At 40.5% G+C, this 23,451-nt stretch overlaps 1 protein-coding gene and 1 pseudogene across 2 annotated transcripts in view; both read left to right on the forward strand.

Annotated features, from left to right (window-relative positions):
- Window positions 1–23,451, forward strand: part of FAM151B (family with sequence similarity 151, member B) — a 75,483-nt gene that overhangs the window by 757 nt on the left and 51,275 nt on the right. The window contains exon 2 of the mRNA XM_011995555.1: window positions 12,151–12,276. Within this exon, the coding sequence (XP_011850945.1) occupies window positions 12,151–12,276 (126 nt within the window). The remainder of the gene's footprint in view (window positions 1–12,150; window positions 12,277–23,451) is intronic.
- Window positions 10,697–11,849, forward strand: LOC105550613 (annotated as a pseudogene). Its single transcript, XR_001007751.1, has 2 exons — window positions 10,697–11,380; window positions 11,708–11,849. The product of XR_001007751.1 is annotated as a 60S ribosomal protein L7 pseudogene (transcript).

The raw sequence follows: 23,451 nt of genomic DNA on the forward strand, positions 1-23,451 counted from the left end.
CTACTCGGGAGGCTGAGGCAGGAGAATGGCGTGAACCCGGGAGGCGGAGCTTGCAGTGAGCTGAGATCCGGCCACTGCACTCCAGCCTGGGCGACAGACCGAGACTCCGTCTCAAAAAAAAAAAAAGAAAAAAAAATACAGATTCTCTTCTGAATCGATGCACGGTTTACAGAATCTTGGAATAACACGTGTGTGTAAGCGAAAAATGTCCAGGTTCTGATAAATGCCATTATAGAACATTTATAAAGTATATTAGTATAGGGAAGTAGGAAAAAAAAAAAATCCCCAAATGCTGATACCCACAGGCACCACTACTAACTTTTTGGTATTTTCTAACAACCCTGACTCTTAAAAATAGAGTTAAGGTCATGGTAAACATAATTTTTAAAATCCTGCCTCTTATAGTATTCCTTGTCACCAAGGTTTTTATAAACATAATTTTGAATGACTGAATTGTTTTACACAATTATATTGTATACAATACAGTTATATTGTAATTAACCAGTCTCCTAATGTTGAACGTTAATCAGTTGTTTCCTGTTTAGTTTTGTTAGAATTCATTCTGTAATAAACATTTTTGCATTGTTCTTCCTCAGTTATGTTTTTGGTTTGTTTTTATCCTGGACATGATTCTTGTAAGGGAAATTACTGGGTCAAAGGATGTGAACTTTTTTTTCTCTTTTTTAAGACCTGTGCTAAACCTCCATAGAACATTTTCTTCAGACCAGAGTTTTCCATTTTTAACTCTTGGGTTCTTTACTTCTCAGTATAAATCCTTTTAAAGCCTGGTTTTCCTAAGAATCCAAACAAATCTGGGACAAAGCCCACACTCAAGACTTACACCATTCTCACTCACAGGCTGTATAAATCCAGGTTCTCTTCTGAATCGATGCAAGGTTTACGGAATCTTGGGAAAAAATGTGTGCATAAGTGAAAAACGTCCAATTCCTGACAAATGCCATTTTTTAAAAAACAAATTTTCGGGCTGGGCGCGGTGACTCACGCCTGTAATCCCAGCACTTTGGGAGGCCGAGGTCAGGAGATCAAGACCATCCTGGCTAACACGGTGAAACCCCATCTCTACTAAAAATACAAAATAACTAGCCGGGCGTGATGGCGGGCGCCTGTAGTCCCAGCTACTCGGGAGGCTGAGGCAGGAGAATGGTGTGAACCCGGGAGGCGGAGCTTGCAGTGATTCGGGATCCTGCCACTGCACTCCAGCCTGGGCAACAGAGAGAGACTCTGTCTCAAAACAAAAACAAAAACAAAAAAAACAAATTTTCTTCTCATTACCGAGTTATTGATAAAACTAATTCTTAACCAGATTCTTCTGTTATATGTCATTTTTCCCCCTTACTTAAAAAAAAATACATTCTCAACATAAAAGAGTTAAAAAGGCACAATAGGATGTATAGTGAAAAGTTCCATCCTGGCCGGGCGTGGTGGTTTACGCCTGTAATCTAAACACTTTGAAAGGCAGGAGGATCGCTTGAGCCCTGGAGTTTGGATCAGCCTGGGCAACACAGGGAGGACTTGTCCCTACAAAAAATACAAATAAATTAGCCAGGTATGGTGGTGGCACATGCCTGTGGACCCAGCCACTCAGGAAGAGACTGAGGTGGGAGAATCGCTTGAGCCTGAGAGAGGCTGCAGTGAGCCAAGAACATGCCAGCCTGGGCAACAGAGCCAGAGCCTTAAAAAAAAATTAATAAATTTTTAAAAATCCTTACTGATGTATAATTTGCATACTATTAATATACAATTTACTCATTTAAAGAGTATGATTCAGTGGTTTTAGCTTATTTGTTTGATTTTAGCTTATTCACAGACTTGTGCAACAATTGCCACAATTTTAAAACATCTTCACCTTACAAAAAGAAACACTTCCCCATCCCCCACCCTTTAAACACAGAGCCACTATTCTACTTTCTATCTCTTTGAATTTGCCTATTCTGGATGTTTCATATAAATGGAATCACCCAACATAGACCCTCTTATGTCTGGCTGCTTCCGTTTGTCGTAGTGTTTTCAAGATACATCCATCTTGTAGCATGTTTCAGTACTTCTTTCCTTTTTATGGCCAGAAAAGGAATTGCATGAAACACCACATTTTGTTTATCCACCCATTAGTTGATGGACATTTGAGTTGTTTCCATCTTTTGGGTATAGTGAATAATGCTACTGTGAACATGCGTGTACAAGTGTTTGTGTGGACATATGGTACACTGTCTTTAATGGTAAGTCAATTCTGGTAGTCGCTTTTGGAAACTGGAAGGAACCTTAACGATTGTCTCGTCCAGGGGTCAGCAAATAGCAAACTTTCTTTTTTAATTTTATTTTTAATTGACAATAACTGTATATTTGTGAGGTATAATGTGATGTTACAATACATGTATACATGTTAGAATGATTAAGTCAGGCTAATTAATATATCCATCACCTCATATACTTATCATTTCTTTGTAATGAGAGCATTTAAAGTCTACTCATTTAGGAATTTCAAAATATATAATACACTATTACTAGTAGTATTATTATTATTGAGACAGGGTCTTGCTCTGTCACCCAGGCTGGAGTACAGTGGTGCAGACATGGCTCACTACAGCCTTGACTCCCTGGGTCAAGTGATCCTCCTGCCTCAGCCTCCTGAGTAGCAGGGACTACAGGCACACACCACCGTGCCCGGGTTATTATTATTTTATTTAGTAGTAGAGACAAGGTCTTTCTTCATTGCCCAGGCTGGTCTCGAACTCCTGAGCTTAAGCAGTCCTTCCGCCTCGACCTCCCAAAGTGCTGGAGTTACAGTTGTGAGCCAGCATGCCCAGAGTTATTAACTATAGTAACCATGCTGTGCAATAGATCTTGGGAACTTATTCCTCCTGTCTAACCAGAACTTTGTACCCTTTGACATATTCCCCTCCCATCCAATTGCCCCGGCTGCATCCCTAGCCTCTGGTAACCACCACTCTACTTTCTACTCCTGTAAGCTCTACTTTTTGAAATTCCACATGTAAGACTGCATGTAAGACTATGCAGTGTTTTTCTTTCCATACCTGGCTCATTTCATTTAGCATACTGTCCTCCAGGTTTCTTCATTTGTCACAGATGACAGAATTTTCTTCTTTTTTAAGGCTGAATAGTACTCCATTGTGTATCTCTGCCACATTTTCTTTATCCATTTACCCACTAATGGCTCTTAGCTTGTTTCCATATCTTGGTGGTCAGCAAACTTTTTCTGTAAAGAGCCAGATATTAAATTTTGGGCTTTGCAGGGCATACATTTCTGTTCCAACTAATCAACTCGGCTATGGTATCTGGAAAACAGCCACAGGTTGCACGGGAAAGGAGGTTGGGATAAATAGAGGGAGCACAGAGGTTTGGAGCAGCAACACTGTGATTCCATGTGATATTGTAGTGGTAGATACATGCCATTGTACAAGCATCCCTTGTTTTATTGTACTTCACTTTATTACACTTTGAAGATAATACTTTTTTTTTTTTTTTTTTTTTTTTTACAAATTGAAGGTTTGTGGCAACCTTGTATTGAGCAAGTCTATTGGTGCCGTATTTTTCAATAGCATGTGTTCACTTTGTGTCTGTCACATTTGGGGAATTCTTGCAATATTTCAAATTTAAAAATTATTATATTTTTAAAATTATTATATTTATTATGGTGATCTGTGATCAGTGATCTTTAAATGCTACAATAATAATTGTTTTGGGGCACCACAAAGTCAAACTGAATCTGTAAATGTGGCGTGTGAGCCTTGCCAGCTTGGGCAGTGCATGCTGGCCGGCTTGGCAAGGATAAAAACTAAATACATAAATATGGTGTGCGTTCAGACTGCTTCGCCAGCCAACCATATTCCTGTCTCTCTCCCTCTCCTAGGGTCTTACTATTTCCTGAGACACAACAGTATTGAAATTAGGCTGGTTAATAACCATAGAATGGGCTCTAAGCATTCACGTGAAAGGAAGAGTCACCTGTTTCTCACTTAAAATTGAAAGCTAGAGGGCTGGGCACAGTGGCTGTAATCCCAGCACTCTGGGAGGCTGAGGTCATCACATGAAGCCAGCAGTTCAAGACCAGCCTGGGCAACGTACCAAGACCTTGTCTCTACAAAAAATTTTAAAAATTAGCTGGCCGTGGTGGTACGCACCTGTAGTCCTAGCTACTTGGGATGCCAAGGCAGGAGGATCACTTGAGCCCATGAATTTCAGATTACAGTGAGCTATGATTGCACCACTACACTCCAGCCTGGGCAACAGAGTGAGACTTGTCTCTGAAAAAAAAACAAAAACAAAATCAAAAGCTAGAAATGATTAAGCTTAGTGTGAAAAACATTTTGAAAGCTGAGAGAGGCCTCTTGTGACAAACAGCTAAGTTGTCAATGCAAAGGAAAAGCTCTTGAAGAAAATTAGAAGTGCCACTCCATGGAAAACACAAATTATAAGAAAGCAAAACAGCCCTATTGCTGATATGGAGAAAGTCTGAGTGGTCTGGATAGGTCAAACCAGCCACAACATTCCCGTAAGCCAAAGCCTAATCCAGAGTAAGGCCCTAACTCTCTTCAATTCTGTGAAGACTGTGAGAAGTACAGAAGCTACAGAAGGGGAGCTGGAGATTCGCAGAGGTTGGTTCATGAGGTTTAAGGGAAAAAGCTGTTTCTACAACAAAAAATTTCGAGATGAAGCAGCAGGTGCTGATAAGGGAAGCTACAGCAAGTGATCCAGAAAATCTAGCTAAGATCATTGATGAAAGTAGCTATACTAACAGTAGATCTCTCTCTCTCTCTTTCTTTCTTTCCTTCCTTCCTTCCTTCCTTCCTTCCTTCCTTCCTTCCTTCCTTCCAGACAGGGTCTCCTTCTGTAACACAGGCTGGAGTACAGTGGCACGATCATGGCTCATTGCAGCCTTGATCTCCTGAGCTCAATCGATCCTCCCACCTCAGCCCCCCAAGTAGCTGGAAATATAGGCACATACCACTACAGCCTACTAATTTTTGTATTTTTTGTAGAGATGGGATTTCGTCATGTTGCCCCAGCTGGTCTTGAACTCCTGGGCTCAAGTGATCCTCCCACCTCAGCATCCCAAAGTGCTGGGACTACAAGCATGAGCCACTGTGCAGGGCCAACAATAGATTTTCAGTGTAAATAAAATAGCCTTCTGTTGTAAGAAGATGCCATTAGAACTTTGATTGCTGGAGGGAAAAAGCCAATATTTGGCTTAAAAGCTTCAAAAGACAGGCTGACTTTCTTGTTAGGGCTAATGCAGCTGGTGACTTTAAGTGGAAGCCAGTGCTCATTTACTATACTGAAAATCACAGGGTACTTAAGAATTATGCTACATCTACTTCTCTGCCTGTGCTCTAGAAATGTAACAACAAAGCCTGGATGACAGCACATCTGTTTATAGCATGATTTACAGAATATTTTAAGCCCACTGTGGAGACCCACTGCTCAGGAAAAAAAAGATTTCTTTCAAGGTGTTACTGTTCATTGACAAGGCACCTGGTTACCCAAGAGCTCTGATGGAGATATGCAAAGAGATTGATGTTGTTTTCCTGCATGCTTGCGTCTATTCTGCAGCCCGTGGATCAAAGGGTAATCTTGACTTTCACATCTTATTATTTGAGAAATGTTTTGTAAATCAGTAGCTGCCATAGATAGTGATTTCTCTGATGAATGTGGGCAAAGAATCATCATCCTAGATTCCATCAAGAAGATTTGTGATTAATGGGAGAAAGTAAAGATATCAACTTTAACAGGAGTTTGGAAGAAGTTGATTCCAACTCTCATGAGTGACTTTGAGGGATTCAAGACTTCAGTAGAGGATGTAACTGCAAATGTGATAGAAATAGCAAGAGAAGGTGGGGCGCAGTGGCTCACACCTGTAATCCCAGCACTTTGGGAGGCCGAGGCAGGTGGATCATGAGGTCAGGAGATGGAGACCATCCTGGCTAACACAGTGAAACCCAGTCTCTACTAAAAATACAAAAAATTAGCCGGGCATGGTGGCAGGTGCCTGTAGTCCCAGCTACTCGGGAGGCTGAGGCAGGAGAATGGCGTGAACCCAGGAGGTGGAGCTTGCAGCGAACCGAGATAGCGCCACTGCAGTCCAGCCTGGGCGAAAGAGCGAGACTCTGTCTCAAAAAAAAAAAAAGAAATAGCAAGAGAACTAGAATTAGAATGGAGCCTGAAGATGTGACTATATTATTGCAATTTTATGATAAGACTTTAATGAACTAGGAGTTCCTTCTTATGTATGAGCAAAGACAGTAGTTTCTTGAGATGTAATCTACTTCTGGTGAAGATGCTGTGAACATTGTTGAAATGACCACAGATGATAAAGAATATTACATACACTTAGTTGTTAAAGCAGCAGCAGAGTTTGAGAGAATTGACTGTCATTTTGTAAGTTCTCCTGTGGGTACAATGCTATCAAACAGGACTGTGTGCTACAGAGAGATCTTTCATGAAAGGAAGAATCCACTGATATCAATAGCTTCATTGTCTTATTTTAAGAAATTGTCACAGCCACCACAGCCTTCAGCAACCACCACTCTGATTGGTCAGTAGCCATCAACATTGAGGCAAGACCCTCCACCAGTCAAAAGATTTCAGCTAGCAGAAGGCTCAGATGATTGTTGCCACTTTTTAGCAATAAAGTGTTTTAAAATCAAGGTATGCACATTGTTTTTAGACATAATGCTATTGTACACCTAATAGGCTACAGTGTAACAGTGTAAACATAACTGTTATACATACTGGGAAACTAAAAATTGTGTGACTTGCTTTATTGTGATACTCACTTTATTCCAGTGGCCCATAACTGAACCTGCTATCTCAGATATACACCTAGACATCTGTCAAAACCTATAAAATGTATTACACCAAGAGTGAATTCTAATGTAAACTATGGACTTTAGTTAATAACAAAATGTCAGTATTGGCTCATCTAGTCTAACAGACATACCACACTAATGCAAGATGTTAAAAATTGGGGATTTTTAAATAAAAGCAATTTTGTAATTTCCAAAAAAACAAGAACTGGGGAAATTGAGGGAATAGTGGGGATGATATGGGAACTTTGCTCTTTTTGCTAATTTTTTTTTTTTTTTTTTTTTTTTTGAGACGGAGTCTTGCTTTGTCACCCAGGCTGGAGTGCAGTGGCATGATCTCGGCTCACTGCAACCTCTGCCTCCTGGATTTGAGCTATTACCCTGCCTCAGCCTCCTGAGTAGCTGGGACTACAGACGTGAGCCACCACACCCTGCTAATTTGTGTATTTCTAGTAGAGAAGGGGTTTCACCATATTGGCCAGGCTGGTCTTGAACTCCTGACCTCAGATGATCTGCCCACCTCGACCAACCAAAGTGCTGGGATTACAGGCATGAGCTACCATGCCCAGCCTAATTTTTTTCTGTAAATGAAAACTGCTTAAAAGGCCAGGCATGGTGGCTCACGCCTGTAATCTCAGCACTTTGGGAGACTGAGGGTGGCTGACTGCTTGAGGCCAGGAGTTTGAGACCAGCCTAGCCAACATGGTGAAACACCATTTCTACTAAAAATACAAAAAGTAGCCAATGTGATGGCGCATGCATGCCGGTAATCTCAGCTGCTCGGAAGGCTGAAGCACAAGAATCACTTGAACGCAGGAGGCGGAGATTGCAGTGAGCTGAGATCATCCCCCTGCACTCCAGCCTGAGTGACAGAGCAAGACTGTCTCAAAATAAATAGATAAATAAATAAATAAACTGCTCAAAAACTCAATCTTAAAAAAGTTGCAACTATTTTTGCCTTTCTCTTGGTCCTGTTTTCAGAGTTCCAGCCTGTTTAAATAATAATACTAAGACCCTAGATCATAGGTAATTGGATCCTCTTTTAAGTTTTAAGATATATACAGTTGTGGCTTAAATACAAACTAACAATTTCACTTAGTAAAAGGGTAAGGAAAACTTTTTACTTTAAATGTTTTTAAATTCTAGAGTCCTGATATTTTATTATTACTTTGTAGGTTGCCTTTATAAAAATTCTGAATGCAGTATGTGTAGTTGAAAAGTGCTTTGGAAATATCCAATATGAACCATTAACCAACATTTAGGTTTTTCTGGTAACGTCATGCTTATCAGATCTCTGAATCATTTGGTGTATCTCAAAACCTTCATTTTTTTTTTTTTTTTTTTTTTTTTGAGACGGAGTCTCGGTCTGTCGCCCAGGTTGGAGTGCAGTGGCTGGATCTCAGCTCACTGCAAGCTCCGCCTCCCGAGTTCACGCCATTCTCCTGCCTCAGCCTCCCGAGTAGCTGGGACTACAGGCGCCCGCCACCTCGCCCGGCTAGTTTTTTGTATTTTTTTAGTAGAGACTGGGTTTCACTGTGTTAGCCAGGATGGTCTCAATCTCCTGACCTCGTGATCCGCCCATCTCGGCCTCCCAAAGTGCTGGGAAAACCTTCATTTTTAACAGCCACATTAGTCATATATTCTATCATGCATATGTACTGATTTAATTATTTTCCTATTGTCAGACATTTGTTATAGCCAATCGATAATGTGCCTTCTAAAATGGCTACCTTAATATTTTAAAGAATGATGGCCATGTGTTGCCATCTTAGTATGAAAGGTCTATGACTCTATTATATGTGCCAAATAGGGCCATGTGTTTTGAGTGGGAGACTGCTTTGGGGATAGTGAATCCTCCACCTAACTGTCTTTTTTTTTTTTAAATTCTGCAGCCCAGTATTAGAAGTGGTTGCTAAGTCCCTCGTATGTTAGTTAGAATTTGTCTTTATATGCCCCTCCATTCTCTGATCAAATTTTACTTTTTCTCAATATCTTATCAGCAGTTTCCGATAGCCATTTTTAGGTTTTGGGTTTTTGGTTTTTTGGGGGGGTTTTAAAAAAGATGTTAGCTCATGTCTTTTATTAACTCATACACAATTACTTGTCTTCTGGTTTGTTGAAGCAGTAATCAGACAACATTTGCCACAATAATGTCTGTCAAAGTAGCTTGCCATAAACACTCCAGCACCATCTGAATGGCACTCTCGACAAAGGTGACTAATTTTGCCATTCTCATCCACCTTGTAGTATTTCAGGACTGCCAGCTTCACCTGCTTTCTCTTGTGTTTATTATTCTTGGGAGTGGTGTAAGACTTCTTCCTTTTCTTAGCACCACCACAGAGTCTCAACCCAAGATAAAGAGTAGACTCCTTTTGAATGTTGTAGTCAGACAGAGTACGTCCATCTTCCAGTTGCTGGCCAGCAAGGATCCGTCTTTGCTGATTAGGAGGAATTCCTAGATTTTGGCCTTTACCTTTTCTATTGTGTCTGAGGGTCCAACCTTGAGGGTGGGGGTCTTCCCCAGAAGGGATTTTATGAAATCTGCGTTTTGGTGGCAGCTCCACCACAGATGGCAGATGGGAAAAAAACAAACAAAAAAGGAAGAAGCAGTTTCAGATTTTTAACTGTTGTTAGGCAGAGTTAACAAACAAATAATTAACAGAGGAAAGATTCTCATGCTTGGGGACTTTGCAGCCACTTGCTAGGCTCTTAATAAACGTTCGGAGCATGAACAAGGATTAGGGAGCTAAAATTATGGACACCTTTTGTTTAGCATTTTCTTCCTATATGTTATGATATAGTATGGAGTGGATCTGGGTTCAGATATTTTTGCTACCACTTATCTTACTCTTTGTTAACTCACAAATTTTAATGCTTAATCAAGAGAAAATGTGTTATACCAAAAAGTAGTTGAAGGATATGAGAATTACGTATATTGCACATGCTAGATAAACTTATGAATCCTAATTCAAGAGATTACTTGCTCACTCATATAGATGTTGCTCAGAATAATCTGAAGGTAGATATGCAGTAAAATATGCAATTTAAATATTAAATTGTTAATATAAATGTAGAATGGGGCTTCAGGTAGAGAAAACAAGTGAGTAAAACTTAGAATTTTAAATATAGCTTTGACTTTACCTCAGTTTTCCTTATATTTCTGGGACCAGGATTGTAGAGAACATCACATGTAATTTCCAGCTTTTAAATATCCACTTGAGTTTTAGTTTCTTCCTACATTCTTATGCTTCTAATGTTCAGACTATCCTATATGTCTACTAATTATAATATATAACATGTTTATATTACATACTTGCCACATCATAATACTTGTTCTCTATTTTTAAAATCTTATATTTTTCCCAGTCTAACTACTTTGTTATTATCCCTCAATATCTTGTCTGTGCTTTATTAAATTTTTTTTCCACCCCATAACTCAGCAATCCCTTTCCCGGTCATATACCCAAAGGAAATGAAATCACCACTTTGTAAAGATATCTGCACCCCCATGTCCATTGCAGCATTATTTACAGTAGCCAGGGTATGGAAACAACAAGTGTTTGTTGATAGATGAGTGAATAAATAAACTGTGGTACACAGATAAAAAGGAATATTATTCAGTCCTAAAGAAGAATGAGAACTTGCCATTTTCCACAACATAGATGAGCCTGGAGGACATTATGCTAAGTAAAATAAGCCAGACACGGAAAGAAAAATAGTGCATGATCTCACTTATATCTGGAATTAAAAAATCAAATATAACAGAAATAGATGACAAAACAATGGCTACGGGGAGGAGGGACACAGAGGAAATGGGGAGATGTAGGTTAGAGGATACAGAACAGATATGTAAGATGAGCAAGTTGCCTCTTTTTCCGGCTGGAACCGTGGAAGGTGTAGAAGACAAGAAGGTTCCTGCTGTGCCAGAAACCCTTAAGAAAAAGCAAAGGAATTTCGCAGAGCTGAAGATCAAGTACCTGAGAAAGACATTTGACCAAAAGATGCTTCAAAAGGCAAGGAGGAAGCTTATCTATGAAAAAGCAAAGCACTGTCTCAAGGAATATAGGCAGATACACAGAACTGAAATTCGAATGGCAGGGATGGCAAGAAAAGCTGGCAACTTCTGTGTACCTGCAAAACCCAAATTGGCATTTGTCTTCAGGATCAGAGGTGTCAGTGGTGTGAGCCCAAAGGTCCAAAAGGTGTTACAGCTTCTTCGCCTTCATCAAATCTTCATTGGAACCTTTGTGAAGCTCAACAGGCTTCAGTTAACATGCTGAGGATTGTAGAACCATATACTGCTTGGGGATACCCAAACCTGAAGTCAATAATCTACAAGTGTGGTTATGGCAAAATCAATAAGAAGCGAATTGTGTTAACAGATAACACTTTGATTGCTCGATCTCTTGGTAAATACGGCATCATCTACATGGAAGATCTGATTCATGAGATCTATACTGTTGGAAAACACTTCAGAGAAGCAAATAACTTCCTGTGGGCCTTCAAATTATCTTATCCATGAGGTGGAATGGAGAAAAAGACCATCCATTTTTTATTTTATTTTATTTTATTTTTGAGACAGAGTCTTGCTGTGTCATCTAGGCTGGAGTGCAGTGGCGTGATCTCAGCTCACTGCAACCTCCGCCTCCCATGTTCAATTGATTCTCCTGCCTCAGCCTCTGGAGTAACTGGGATTACAGGCATGTGCCACCACACCTGGCTAACTTTTTTTTTGTATTTTTGTTAGAGACAGGGTTTCACCCTGTTGGCCATGCTGGTCTCGAACTCCTCACCTCAAGTAATCTGCCTGCCTCAGCCTCCCAAAATTCTGGGATTACAGGTGTGAGCCACTGCACCTAGCTGAGAGACCACCCATTTTGTAGAAGGGAGAGATGCTGGCAGCAGGGAGGACCAGATCAACAGGCTTATTAGAAGAATGAACTAAGATGTCTACCATGATTATTTTTCTAAGTTGGTTGGTTAATAAACAGTACCTGCTCTCAAATTAAAAAAAAAAAAAAAAAAGATGAACAAGTCAAGATCTAATGTGTAACATGAGGACTCCAGATTGTACTGTATATAAGGGATTCATGTTAAATGAGATTTTAGCTGTTCTTGCCACACACAGAGAAAATAGATATGTGAGATGATGGATATGTTAATTTGCTTCATTATAGTAACCTTTTTACTATCTATCTATATCACATAACAGCATATGTGTATCTTAAATATATACAACAAAAATAATTTTAAAAATTTTACCCTATAAAAAACAATATTAATTTACATGTAAACACTGTTATTTTAGGATCTTGGAGTGAAAATATACTGGAGTATTTTCTGAGAAATAGCCAGATTACAGCAGAAGATGGCGCTGAGATCACCTGGTATCATGCAGCTAACCACAAGGCACAAATGAATGAGGCACTGAAAAGTAAGTTAGTACAGTTACTTGTAATTTACTTTGGATAATAGATTAATTCAACTCCTTTTTTGATATCTAGGTATATTTTCAGATACTAGAGACAGGTGATCCAAGTGTAAGTTCCAGGCTGACATGAGTATTTTATTTATTTTTATTTATTATTTAATTATTATTTATTCATTTTTAGAGATATAGTCTCTCTCTGTTGCCCAGGCCGGAATACAAAGGTGTAATCACAGCTCATTGCAGGCTCACACTCCTGGGCTCAGGCAATCTGTGAGCCACCACACCAGGCTGAACATTTTTATAAAGTGTTTCATTTTGTTTACAAAATGGACAAATTGCATAATGGAAGAATTTTCTTATTTTCCAGAAGCAATTTGCCTGTTATGTGTGATTCAAAACTCTCATATATTATTATATTTTCTTATATATCTAGTGATTTGAGTAAAGCTTTTAAGATTAGGACCATGTATCTTACATATTTTTATGTCTTTCGTCATGTATTAATGAGAAACCCACTCAATATTTGTTCAGTGGATGGATGAAGCCATTGTGTACCAATTTATAATTAATAAATAATTGGGCAATATTTATGCCTAAGCTAGAAATCAAGCCTTTGGTTTACTGATTCAACCTGTAATCATTGTATGTATGTCCCTTCATTGTACAGATGAACATTATAGCAGTGTTTTTCAGCCTTTTCCTATAAAGTGCTCATGTTGGCTGCAGCCGGGAAGGAGAATGAAAGCATATCACCACAGGGCTGGGGCAGAGCTTGCAGTATGTGGTCCAACAGGAAATTACCTTGAAGTTCCATATTTTATTGTAAAAATGTATGCATTTTTGCATCCTAATCCATTATATATCTGAGCTTCTTTTATTGTCAAAACACTGTTTTAAGTTGTATTTTTCTCCTCAAAAGGAAGAACTTCGTCTTGTTTCATATTGAATCCTTAATGCCTAAAACAGTGCATAGCATATAATAACTACACAATGATTATGTAGTAAATGAATTTTGGCAAAATTGATGCCTCAGGAAATGGTTGATTAATGATTGCCAGGAACTGTAAGGAGTCAATGCTAATGAGTACAGAGTTTCTTTTTTGGATGATGAAATTTTTCTAGAATTAGAGAGTGGTGATAGTTGCATAACCTTCTGAATACACTAAATAAAAACCACGAAAGGGTTCACTTTAAAAGGGTGAATTTTATAGTATGTAAATTATGTCTCAGTTTTTAAAAATGAAAAAATGATGGGAAGAAATAAAACCATTATTCACAGACAATATGATTGTATATATAGGAAACAAGATTCTATAGATAAATGATCATAATAAATAGGTGAACTTAGAAAATCTCAGGATGTGATCAGGGGCTGCTGGCTCATGCCTGTAATCCCAGCACTTTGGGAAGCCAAGGTGGGTGGATCATTTGACCCCAGGAGTTCAAGATCAACCTAGGCAACATAGTGAGACCCTGTCTTTACAAAAAATAGAAAAATTAGCCAGGCGTGGTGGCATATACCTGTAGTCACAGCTACTCAAGAAGCTGAGGCAGGAGGATCGATTGAGCCCATGAGGTAGAGGCTGCAGTGAGCTGTGATTGCGCCATTGCACTCGGCCTAGGTGACAGAGTGAGACCTTGTCTCAAAAAAAAAAAAAAATCTCAGGATTCAAGGTCAAAATAGAAAATAAATTCTGTTTAACAACTGAAAATCCAGAAATACAACTTAAAAAAATTATACAATTTGTATAATAATAGTATATACAATTTATATAATAATAGTATATACAAAGCCCTTTTGCCGTCATAGCCTGGGGATGGTGAAAAGTTACTTCGGTCTGCTGAACAGGAGTTGATGAAGCAAGGCAAAGTCTGGCCATGGTCACAAGCTGGAGCTCCTGTGGGTGAGGCAACATATGCCTTGATATACAGACTTCCTCCTCTGGCTGTCCCTGTTATATGAGACTATTAGAGCCATGCAGTCTCCCATGCAGAAGTGTGCCCTCACTTTTAAAAGTGAGCTATGGATGGGAGAGTAGGGAGAGGGGCTGGGCGGTTTCTATATCTTCTGTGTCTCCATGCCAGGTCTCCCTCTCGTTAGGACTCTTAATATTAGTCTATCCAACTGCTTATTGGTGTTTCCACTTAGAGATCTCTCATGCGTCTCAAATTTACGTTATTTGAATTGAGATTCTTGACTATATTTACTAACCTGCACTTCCTATGATCTTTCCTGTCTCCGGAAATGGCACCACAATCTACTTAAATGTTTCAACCAGAAATCTAGGAGTCATTTATTCTCTCCTTTCTCTTTTTTTTTTGAGACGGAGTCTTGCTCTGTGGCCAAGGCTGGAGTGCAGTGGCCCCATCTCAGCTGACTGCGAGCTCCGCCTCCCGGGTTTACGCCATTCTCCTGCCTCAGCCTCCCGAGTAGCTGGGACTACAGGCGCCCGCCACCACGCCCTGCTAATTTTTTTATTGTATTTTTTAGTAGAGACGGGGTTTCACCGTGTTAGCCAAGATGGTCTCGATCTCCTGACCTCGTGATCCGCCGGTCTCGGCCTCCCAAAGTGCTGGCATTACAGGTTTGAGCCACCGCGCCTGGCCTTCGCCCCTTTCTTTATTGTTGTATCTGATATAGCATCCAGTCATTATGATTCTATTCCAGAATACATTTTGAATTAGTCCACATCTCTCCATCTTTCTTATCATTATCCTAGAAGCCACCAGGATTTCTTGCTCGTACTGCTGTAGTTTCCCATCTTTCATGTAGGAGACCTTAGGAACATACTTTACATGGGCCCAGAGACTCCTCAACTTGCCCATTGATCAATTTTTTTTTCTATCTATTGTAAATAATGGAATTAGCAAACTATTACTTTTTTTGTTTTTTTTTGAGTCTCAATCTGTCGCCAGGCTGGAGTGCAGTGGCGCGCTCTAGGCTCACTGCAACCTCCGCCTCCTGGGTTCCAGCCATCGTCCTGCCTCAGCCTCCGAGTAGCTGGGACTACAGGCGTGTGCCACCATGCCCAGCTAATTTTTGTATTTTTAGTAGAGATGGGGTTTCACCATGTTGGCCAGGATGGTCTCCATCTCCGGATCTCGTGATCTGCCCGCCTTGGCCTCCCAAAGTGCTGGGATTAGACTATTACTCTTAAATGAAAAATTCCAAGCTTTCATGCCCCTTCATAACCACATTGATAAAGGAAACCTACAACCCCTTTCCCCAGCTTCATCCTGGGAAAATAATAAAAGACTAGATCATCTATTTTTCTGCAAATTCACTTGCCCTATTGTCCTTGCAGAGGTTTGGCCATAGGGTAAAAGAACAACTTCTCTGTATCTACCCTCCCCCTGGCGAGATAAGCCACACAAACATCAGGACTCAGTACTATTCACATGATTGAAGAATTCCACCTTTGGCAGAGGGCTGGAAGCTGTTTGGATAGTACCTGGACATTGCTTAGAATTGCATTTGATAGAGAATAAAAGGAGTATAAAACTCTTTGATTGGTCTTGGTGTTTTGGTGTTTATTTTTTTTGTTTGTTTGTTTAATTTTTGTAGAGTCTGGTCTCAAACTCCTGGCTTCAAGCAATCCTCCTGCCTTAGCCTCCCAAAGTGCTGGGATTACAGGTGTGAGCACCACACCCAGCCATTTTGTTATTTTATGCTTTGCCTCACTGTAATTAAAAGAGCCTAAATATGGTGTAGCTTAGAGAAGAGAGACATAGCAAACATCTATTGAGTTCTTACTGCATCACCAGTCCCCTTTTCTTTCTTCCTATAAGAACTTTTTTTTTTTTGAGACATCTCGCACTGTCGCCTGGGCTGGCTGGAGGGCAATGGTGCAATCTCAGCTTACTGCAACCTCTGCCTCCCAGAATTCTTCTGCTTCAGCCTCCTAAGTAGCTGGGATTACAGGCTCACACCACTACACCCAGCTAATTTTTTGTATTTTTAGTAGAGACGAGGTTTCACTGTGTTGGCCAGGCTGGTCTCGAACTCCTGACCTCGTGATCCTCCTGCCTCAGCCTCCCAAGGTGCTGGGATTACAGGCGTGAGCCACCACATCCAGCCAAGAACTTTACTTTTATTAAGGTATCCATTTCTGCTCCATACAAGCATATGGAAACTGATTTCATTTGTAGCTCCAGGGGTGGATTACCATAAGTTAATCAGCACTTGAAGTTTTCCTGATGATTCATATTGTCCCCATGGTGGGCAAGTGATCAAACTGGGCACAATTAGACTCAAGTAAAGTAATTATATCTATAATTACCAAAGAAGTTTTATATCTTAAAATTGAAATATGTGAACATGAAAATATGTAGCCCCAGTGGTTATTGGTAGCTGTCTTAAAATCATGAGATGAAATTGCCTTACGACGAAGACAACACCAATGACAGTGAAGAAAACAGACATGAAGATCACGATAACGTCACTGAGCTGCTGATTGTACCACACTTAAAGCTCACCTGACCCCTGGACTTTTAGTTATTTGAGATGATAAATCTGCTAGCTTGAATCTGAATTTCTCTTTATTTGCAGCCAGAAGCATCCAATAGATTTATGAGTCCATCCTAATGGGATAGATTATGTTCCCTGCTTCCACACTTGTCCCTGTCCAGTTTATTTTCCACCCAGCATCCAAAGTGGTATATTTAAACATAAATCAAGCCTCTTATTGGTCCAAATGGTGTTCTGTTTAAAATCTTTAATATAATTGCTAGATGGAAACGTGTTTGGTTCTATTGCTCTGATTTCCAAGAGGAGAGGTTTTTTTCCCTAAAGGCTTTGACCTCTTGCCTCACTGTTTATTTCTGTCACAGAGGTGGAGAGATTGTTTTGGTTTGTAGTTCTTGGCGGGGTGGAGCTAATCTATCAAATGCCCTAGGCCAAGCGAGGTGGCTCACGCCTGTAATCCCAGCACTTTGGGAGGCCCAGACCAGCCTGGCCAACATGGTGAAACCCCAACTCTACTAAAAATACAAAAATTAGCTGGGCATGGTGGTGCACGCCTATAGTCCCAGCTACTTGGGAGGCTGAGGCAGGAGAATAGAATGACCCCGGGAAGCAGAGGTTGCAGTGAGCCAAGATTACACCACTGCACTCCAGCCTGGGTGACAGGGCGAGACTCCAAAAAAAAAAAAAAAAAAAAAAGTGCTGGACAAGGGAGTGAGCTCTTCTCTTCCACAGGGAAATAGCCATCTGGATATTTGTATTTGTTACAACTTTGCTTCGAAGGGGCTATTCCAAGATTTGGACTACAGGGTGACTGTGGCAGTTAGCAGGTAGCAGGTGCAGGCTCATTTAGCTCTCAACTAAGCTGTGTCCCCTGACCTAGCTTTAGAGGTAATACAAGTATACTTTGATCCCCGTCTACTTAACTTGGCTATTTTATTTCTCAAGATCCATTTGGAGACCAGGTGTTGTGGCTCCTGCCTGTAATCCCAGCACTTTGGCTCAAACCAGGAGTTTGAGACCAGCCTGGGCAACATGGAGAAACCCTGTCTCTACTAAAAATACAAAAATTAGCTGGACATGGTGGTGCATGCCTGTAATCCCAGCTACTCGGGAGACTGAGGCAGGAGAATCGTTTGAACCTGGGAGACAGAGGCTGCAGTGAGCTGAGACTGTGCCACTGCACTCCAGCCTGGCAACAGAGCGAGACTCTGTCTGGAAAAAAATAAAAAAATTAAAAAGTCCATTTGGAGAAAGGGGTGCTATTTATTGGCACCTTCAAACCACCTCAATAACCTGAAGGCCCTGCATAGACTGGCCTGTGTCTCCAAGTCCACCTTCACGGTGTTTTCACATTCCTAGAAATTCCCACACTGGCCTCACAGCAGTGCCTCACGTGGCTACGCTCCCTCCTCCTTGGGCTGTCATACACATTCTTTCCTGGAAAGCCCTTTTCCCCACACTCTGCCTTGCTAACCCCTTAAGCTGATTCTTTGGTATCGACTGAATTGTCACTTCCTCAAAAAGACTTTTCCTGACTCCAGAATCAAAATTCAGGAAGCACCTTCCTATGTGGCCTTTTGTGACTGGCTTCTTTCAATTAGTATGTTTTCAAAGTTCGGCTATTTTCTAGTGTGTATCAGTTCTTTATTCATTTTTATGGCTGAATCATTTTTTTGTGTGTGGATATACCACATTTTGTTTATCCATTCATCAACTGATAGACATTGGTTGTTTCACTTTTTTGCTACTATGATTACTGCTGCTATAAACATTTCACATACAGGTGTTTTTGTGGACATGTGTTTTCAGTTGTCTTGCTTATATGTCGAGGAGTAGAATTGCTGGATCATATGGTAACTATATGTTTAGCTTTTTAAAGAACTGCCAAACTCTTCCAAAGTGCCTGCTTCTTTTTACATTCCTCCCAGCAGTGTGGATAAGGGTTCTAGTTTCTCCACATCTTTGCCAACACTTGTTATTGTACATTTTAAAAACATTATAGCCAGCTCTGTGTATGTAAGTTGGTGTCTCATTGTGGTGTAGATTTACATCCCCTAAAGACTAATGCTGGTGAGCATTTCTTTGTGTGCTTTTTGGAAATTGGCTCATATTTGCAGCTGAGTAGCTTTCTTAGCCTGTTCCCTGCCTGTAGAAATTTGGGAGCCCACAGACCTCTTTTCATTTTAAACTGTCTCTGTCCTTTTGTGTCCAAGTAGATATATCTTCCTTAAAAATATAGTGGACATTTAATATATTAAATTTAATCGGAAGCCACACCCCCAAGTCTCTTTGAGGCAGACCTCTCTCTACTTTGGCATGCAAGTTAAGGTACTGAGGGCAACACCCTTAAGATTCCAGAAGATTCCATATCTAGCTATGTGGCTACATGAGGCACCTTCTTTCTGAGGGCTTAATAAAGGGTCGTATGGTTGTACCCTTGGCTTGATATTGACACTGAGGCCATATTTTACTGGTGGTGCTATGGTTTGAATGTTTGTTCCATCCAAAACTCATGTTGAAATTTTTTGGTTTTTTTAGAGATAAGGTCTCACTCTGTCACCCAGGCCATAGTGCAGTGACACAATCACAGCTCACTACAGCCTTGACCTCTTAGGCTTAAGCGATTCTCCCTCCTCAGCCTTCCACGTAGCTGGGACTACAGGCCTGTGCCACCAGCATGCCTGGCTAATTTTTTTTTTTTTTTTTTAGTAGAGATGAGGTCTCACTATGTTGCCCAGGCTGGTCTTGAACTCCTATGCTCAAGTGATCCTCCTGCCTCTGCCTCCCAAAGTGCTGGGATTACAGGAGTGAGCCACCACTCTGGCTTCATGTTGAAATTTAATTGCCAGTGTAACACTCCTGGGAGGTGATTAGGCCATGAGGGGTTCACCTTCATGGGTGGGTTTAATGCCATAATAAAAGGACTTTGGAAAGTGGGTCTTCTCTCCCTCTGCCTTCCACCAGGTGAAAATGCAGTGAGAAGGCCTCTTTAAGTATCAGCACTTTGATACTGGATTTCCCAGTCTCCAGAATGGTAAGCCAATAAATGTCTGTTTATTATAAATTACCCAGTCTGTTATTCTGTCATCACAGTATAACACAGACTAAGACAGGCAACACCCTAGATTTAACTTTTGGCCCAAGACTGTCTCTTACTTTGAGAATCTCTTGCCAGCTGGAGAGGACAGGAATAAGAAACAGTTTTATTTTTGAATTCAGGAAGTCCTGAGTTGGAAATATTTTGTCTATATGCTGCTGAAAATCTGAAACGTTAATTATGTAGCTTAGCTCTTTCTTCTCATTGTTTATCGTGAGTGGTTAAAAGAAGCCAGTTGCCACTTTTCACCATTTCCCCTGGAAATCTCATCAGCCAAATACACAGATTTATTGGGTATCCTCTCCGTCTTCCACGTCTTCCACCAGTTGCTGCAGTGACAGTGTTGCCAGAAGTTTTACCACTATGGAAAACAATAAAACGAGCTTATTGTTCTCAAGCTTCCAATAAGAATTTCTGCACTGCTCTTCCAACTTCCATGAACAGTTCCCTCCTTGCCTTTCTTAGCCTCCACCAGGTCACAAAGCCAGTGCCACATGTTTCAGGTTTTTGATATGGCAACACTCCACTTCCAGGTACCTATTGCTTTTTATCTATTGCTGTGTAATAGAATACCCAAAAATCAGTGACTTAAAATAGCAGTAGTGTGTTTTTTCCTCATGATTTTGTGGGTCAGCTGTGTGGTTCTTCTGTTGCATGTAGCACGGGCTGAGGACGTTCATATAGCTGCGCTCATCTGGGAGCTCAGCTGGGCCTGGAAATTCTAAAATGACCTCACTCATACGTCAGTGGCCTTAATGCTCTGTCAGATAGGAAGTCTTAGTTCTCCTCCATGTGGCTTCTGTCTCTCTACGTGGTCTATCAGTCTTCAGTAATCTTGCCTAAATGTCTTCACATGGTGGCTGGATTTCAAGAGTAAGAAAGCTGAAGGTGCCAGCTGTTTTAAAGGCTAGGCCTAGAACTGACAGTTTTATTTCCACTACTTTCTGTTGATCAAAGCAGGTCACAAGTGGTGCCGATCACAATCCCAAAAGACACAATCCCAAATGCCATATCCCAAGTGTTGAAATACTGAAAGATCAAAATCCATAGTCTAAAATCCCTAATGTCTAATTGAATGCCCAAACCATAACGATATATTTAAAATTAGGTGCAATCAAGGCTTCTAAGAGTGAATTTCAAGTTGTTACCAGTAGAGTTTGTCTTTTTCATTCAGCCTGATGCCTTTGACAGAGAACTCAGATGAGTGGATTGGCCATGTGAGATGGCAGTGACAAAAACTTCAGCTTAAAATGCCTTATGGATCTGCATTGGCATTCATTCCAGCTGATGAAATTCCGGGAGTTTTTAGTAAATTAAAGCTGCATTAGCATGAAGAAGCCAGAGAAATTACTGACTGGTTTGAAAATAATGACATGCATGGTCAGATAAGAAGACACACCATGAGGTTGCTGTTTGACCATCAGTATTGTTTCTACCAAATTTGTGTTATGCATGTAAGTGCATGTGAAATGGATTTCCATGTACCCAAAACAGCATAGAAACATGGCACAGAAGATGGGAAAATTTAATAGGGAATACTCATGCAGGTGCATATCAAATCATAGAAGAAGTTCAGAAAAAACAGTGCCACATAGAAAATGAATCTGAATGTATTCTCCAAGGAGACTCATGCCCTAGAAGAAAAAATGTGGCCGGTTGTGGTGGCTCTCACCTGTAATCCTAGCACTTTGAGAGGCCAAGGTGAGAGAATCATTTGAGTCCAGGAGTTTGAGACCAGCCTGAGCAACACAGTGAGACCTCGTCTCTACTAAAAATTTTAAAAAATTAGCAGGGTGTGGTGGTGCATGCCTGTAGTCCTGGCTACTCAGGAGGCTGAGGCAGGAGGATCCCTGGAGTCCAGGAGTTTGAGGTTGCAACAGAGCGAGACTGTGTCTCAAAAAAAAAAAGAAGAAGAAGAAGAAAAAAGAAAGAAAAGAAAGAAGAAAGCAACTATTCATTGCAGTGCAAGTTGGCCACCTCTTATGGAGTACACTTGTGCGATTACCTATCATCTATCCCACTTTTTTTATGTGTTGAAGTTTCTTTTTCGTTTTTGTCCACTAGTAGTTATCTTTTTTAAAAAATTTTTTTGAAATAGGAGTCTTGCTCTGTTGGCCAGGCTGGAGTGCAGTGGCGTGATCTCAGCTCACTGCAACCTTCACCTCCTGGGTTCAAGTGATTCTTCTGCCTCAGCCTCCCGAGTAGCTGGGATTACAGGTGCACACCATCACGCCTGGCTAAATTTTGAGTTTTTAGTAGATACGGGATTTCTCCATGTTGGCCAGGTTGGTCTCGAACTCTTGACCTCAGGTGATCTGCCTGCCTTGGCCTCCCAAACTGCTAGGATTACAGGCGTGAGCCACCATGCTTGGCTATTTCCACTACTTTAAATTGTCAACATTATTTTTTTATAATTCACTATGCTACATATTTCATCTTTGTGTTGTTTTTGGTATTGGAGGTATAGATTGTATAAAGACTTTTAGAGTGTTCTAATTTGTTTTATGCATTTTTTTTTCAAATTCGACTCCACAGAGGTGCGTTTTCACAACATTGACTTTGTAGGTAACCATTGTGCTTATTGATAAAAATGTTGAAACTTTCACAATAAATGAAGAGATATCCATTTGTACATCTGCATTTGTGAAAGATAAAATTTCTCAAGATCACAGTTCTTTGGGTGACTACATGTGTGATGGCAACCCATCACAGTTTTTGACTGATGTTGTCAAGAGACTTAGGTTATTCATCAAGTTATTTCAGATGACTGCAGTTATTTAAGCTATTTCATTATGACTACAGTTCATTTGCTCATAACTGTTATATCTCTGCAACTGATTAATATACCTGGATGTTTATGCTTACAAAAATGTGTGTTATTTTTGCCTATTTTATTGTGTAAAGTGACCTCTGAAGTGTTCTGCCATGTTTTCATAGGTTTCTCAAATAAATGCCCTTTTAAAAATGAACAGAATGGGCACAGTGGTTCATGCCTGTAATCCCAGCACTTGAGGAGGCCAAAGCAAGATTACTTGAGCCCAGGAGTTCAAGACCAGCTTGGGCAACATAGTGAGACCCTTTCTCTACAACAGATATTTTTTTAAAAAATCAGCTGGGCATGGTGGCACACACCTGTAGTCCTAGCTACTCAGGAGGCTGAGGCAGGAGGATTCCCTAAGCTCAGGAGGTCAAAGCTTTGGTGAAGTACGATGCTGCTACTGTATCAGCCTGGATGACAGGGTAAGACCCTGTCTCTAAAAAAAAAAAGAAAGAAAAAGAAACTTAAAAAAATGTAAGTAAATGTATTTTAGAGAGTTTTTAAAATGATTTTTTCCAATATTTTCAGGATTTTGATCTTTGGGGATTGTGATTTTGGGGATTTTAGACTTTAGGGATTTTGATCTTCTGGGATTTCAAAATTCGAGATTATGTTATTTTGAGAATTATGGCCGCAACTCACCAGAGACCAGCCCAGCTGAGGAGGCAGGGAAGAAGAAGTTGACGGGGAGAGCGGTGTGCATGTACGGGAGGAGTTGTTGGCAGCCATCTTGGAGGCAGTCTGTCACAGCCGGCTGAACATACTTACACCGTGTCTGCTGAAGCTCATTACCTGTTC

Source organism: Mandrillus leucophaeus, unplaced genomic scaffold (assembly GCF_000951045.1).
Source record: "Mandrillus leucophaeus isolate KB7577 unplaced genomic scaffold, Mleu.le_1.0 Scaffold491, whole genome shotgun sequence".
In the NCBI taxonomy this organism is placed as follows: Eukaryota; Metazoa; Chordata; class Mammalia; order Primates; family Cercopithecidae; genus Mandrillus; species Mandrillus leucophaeus.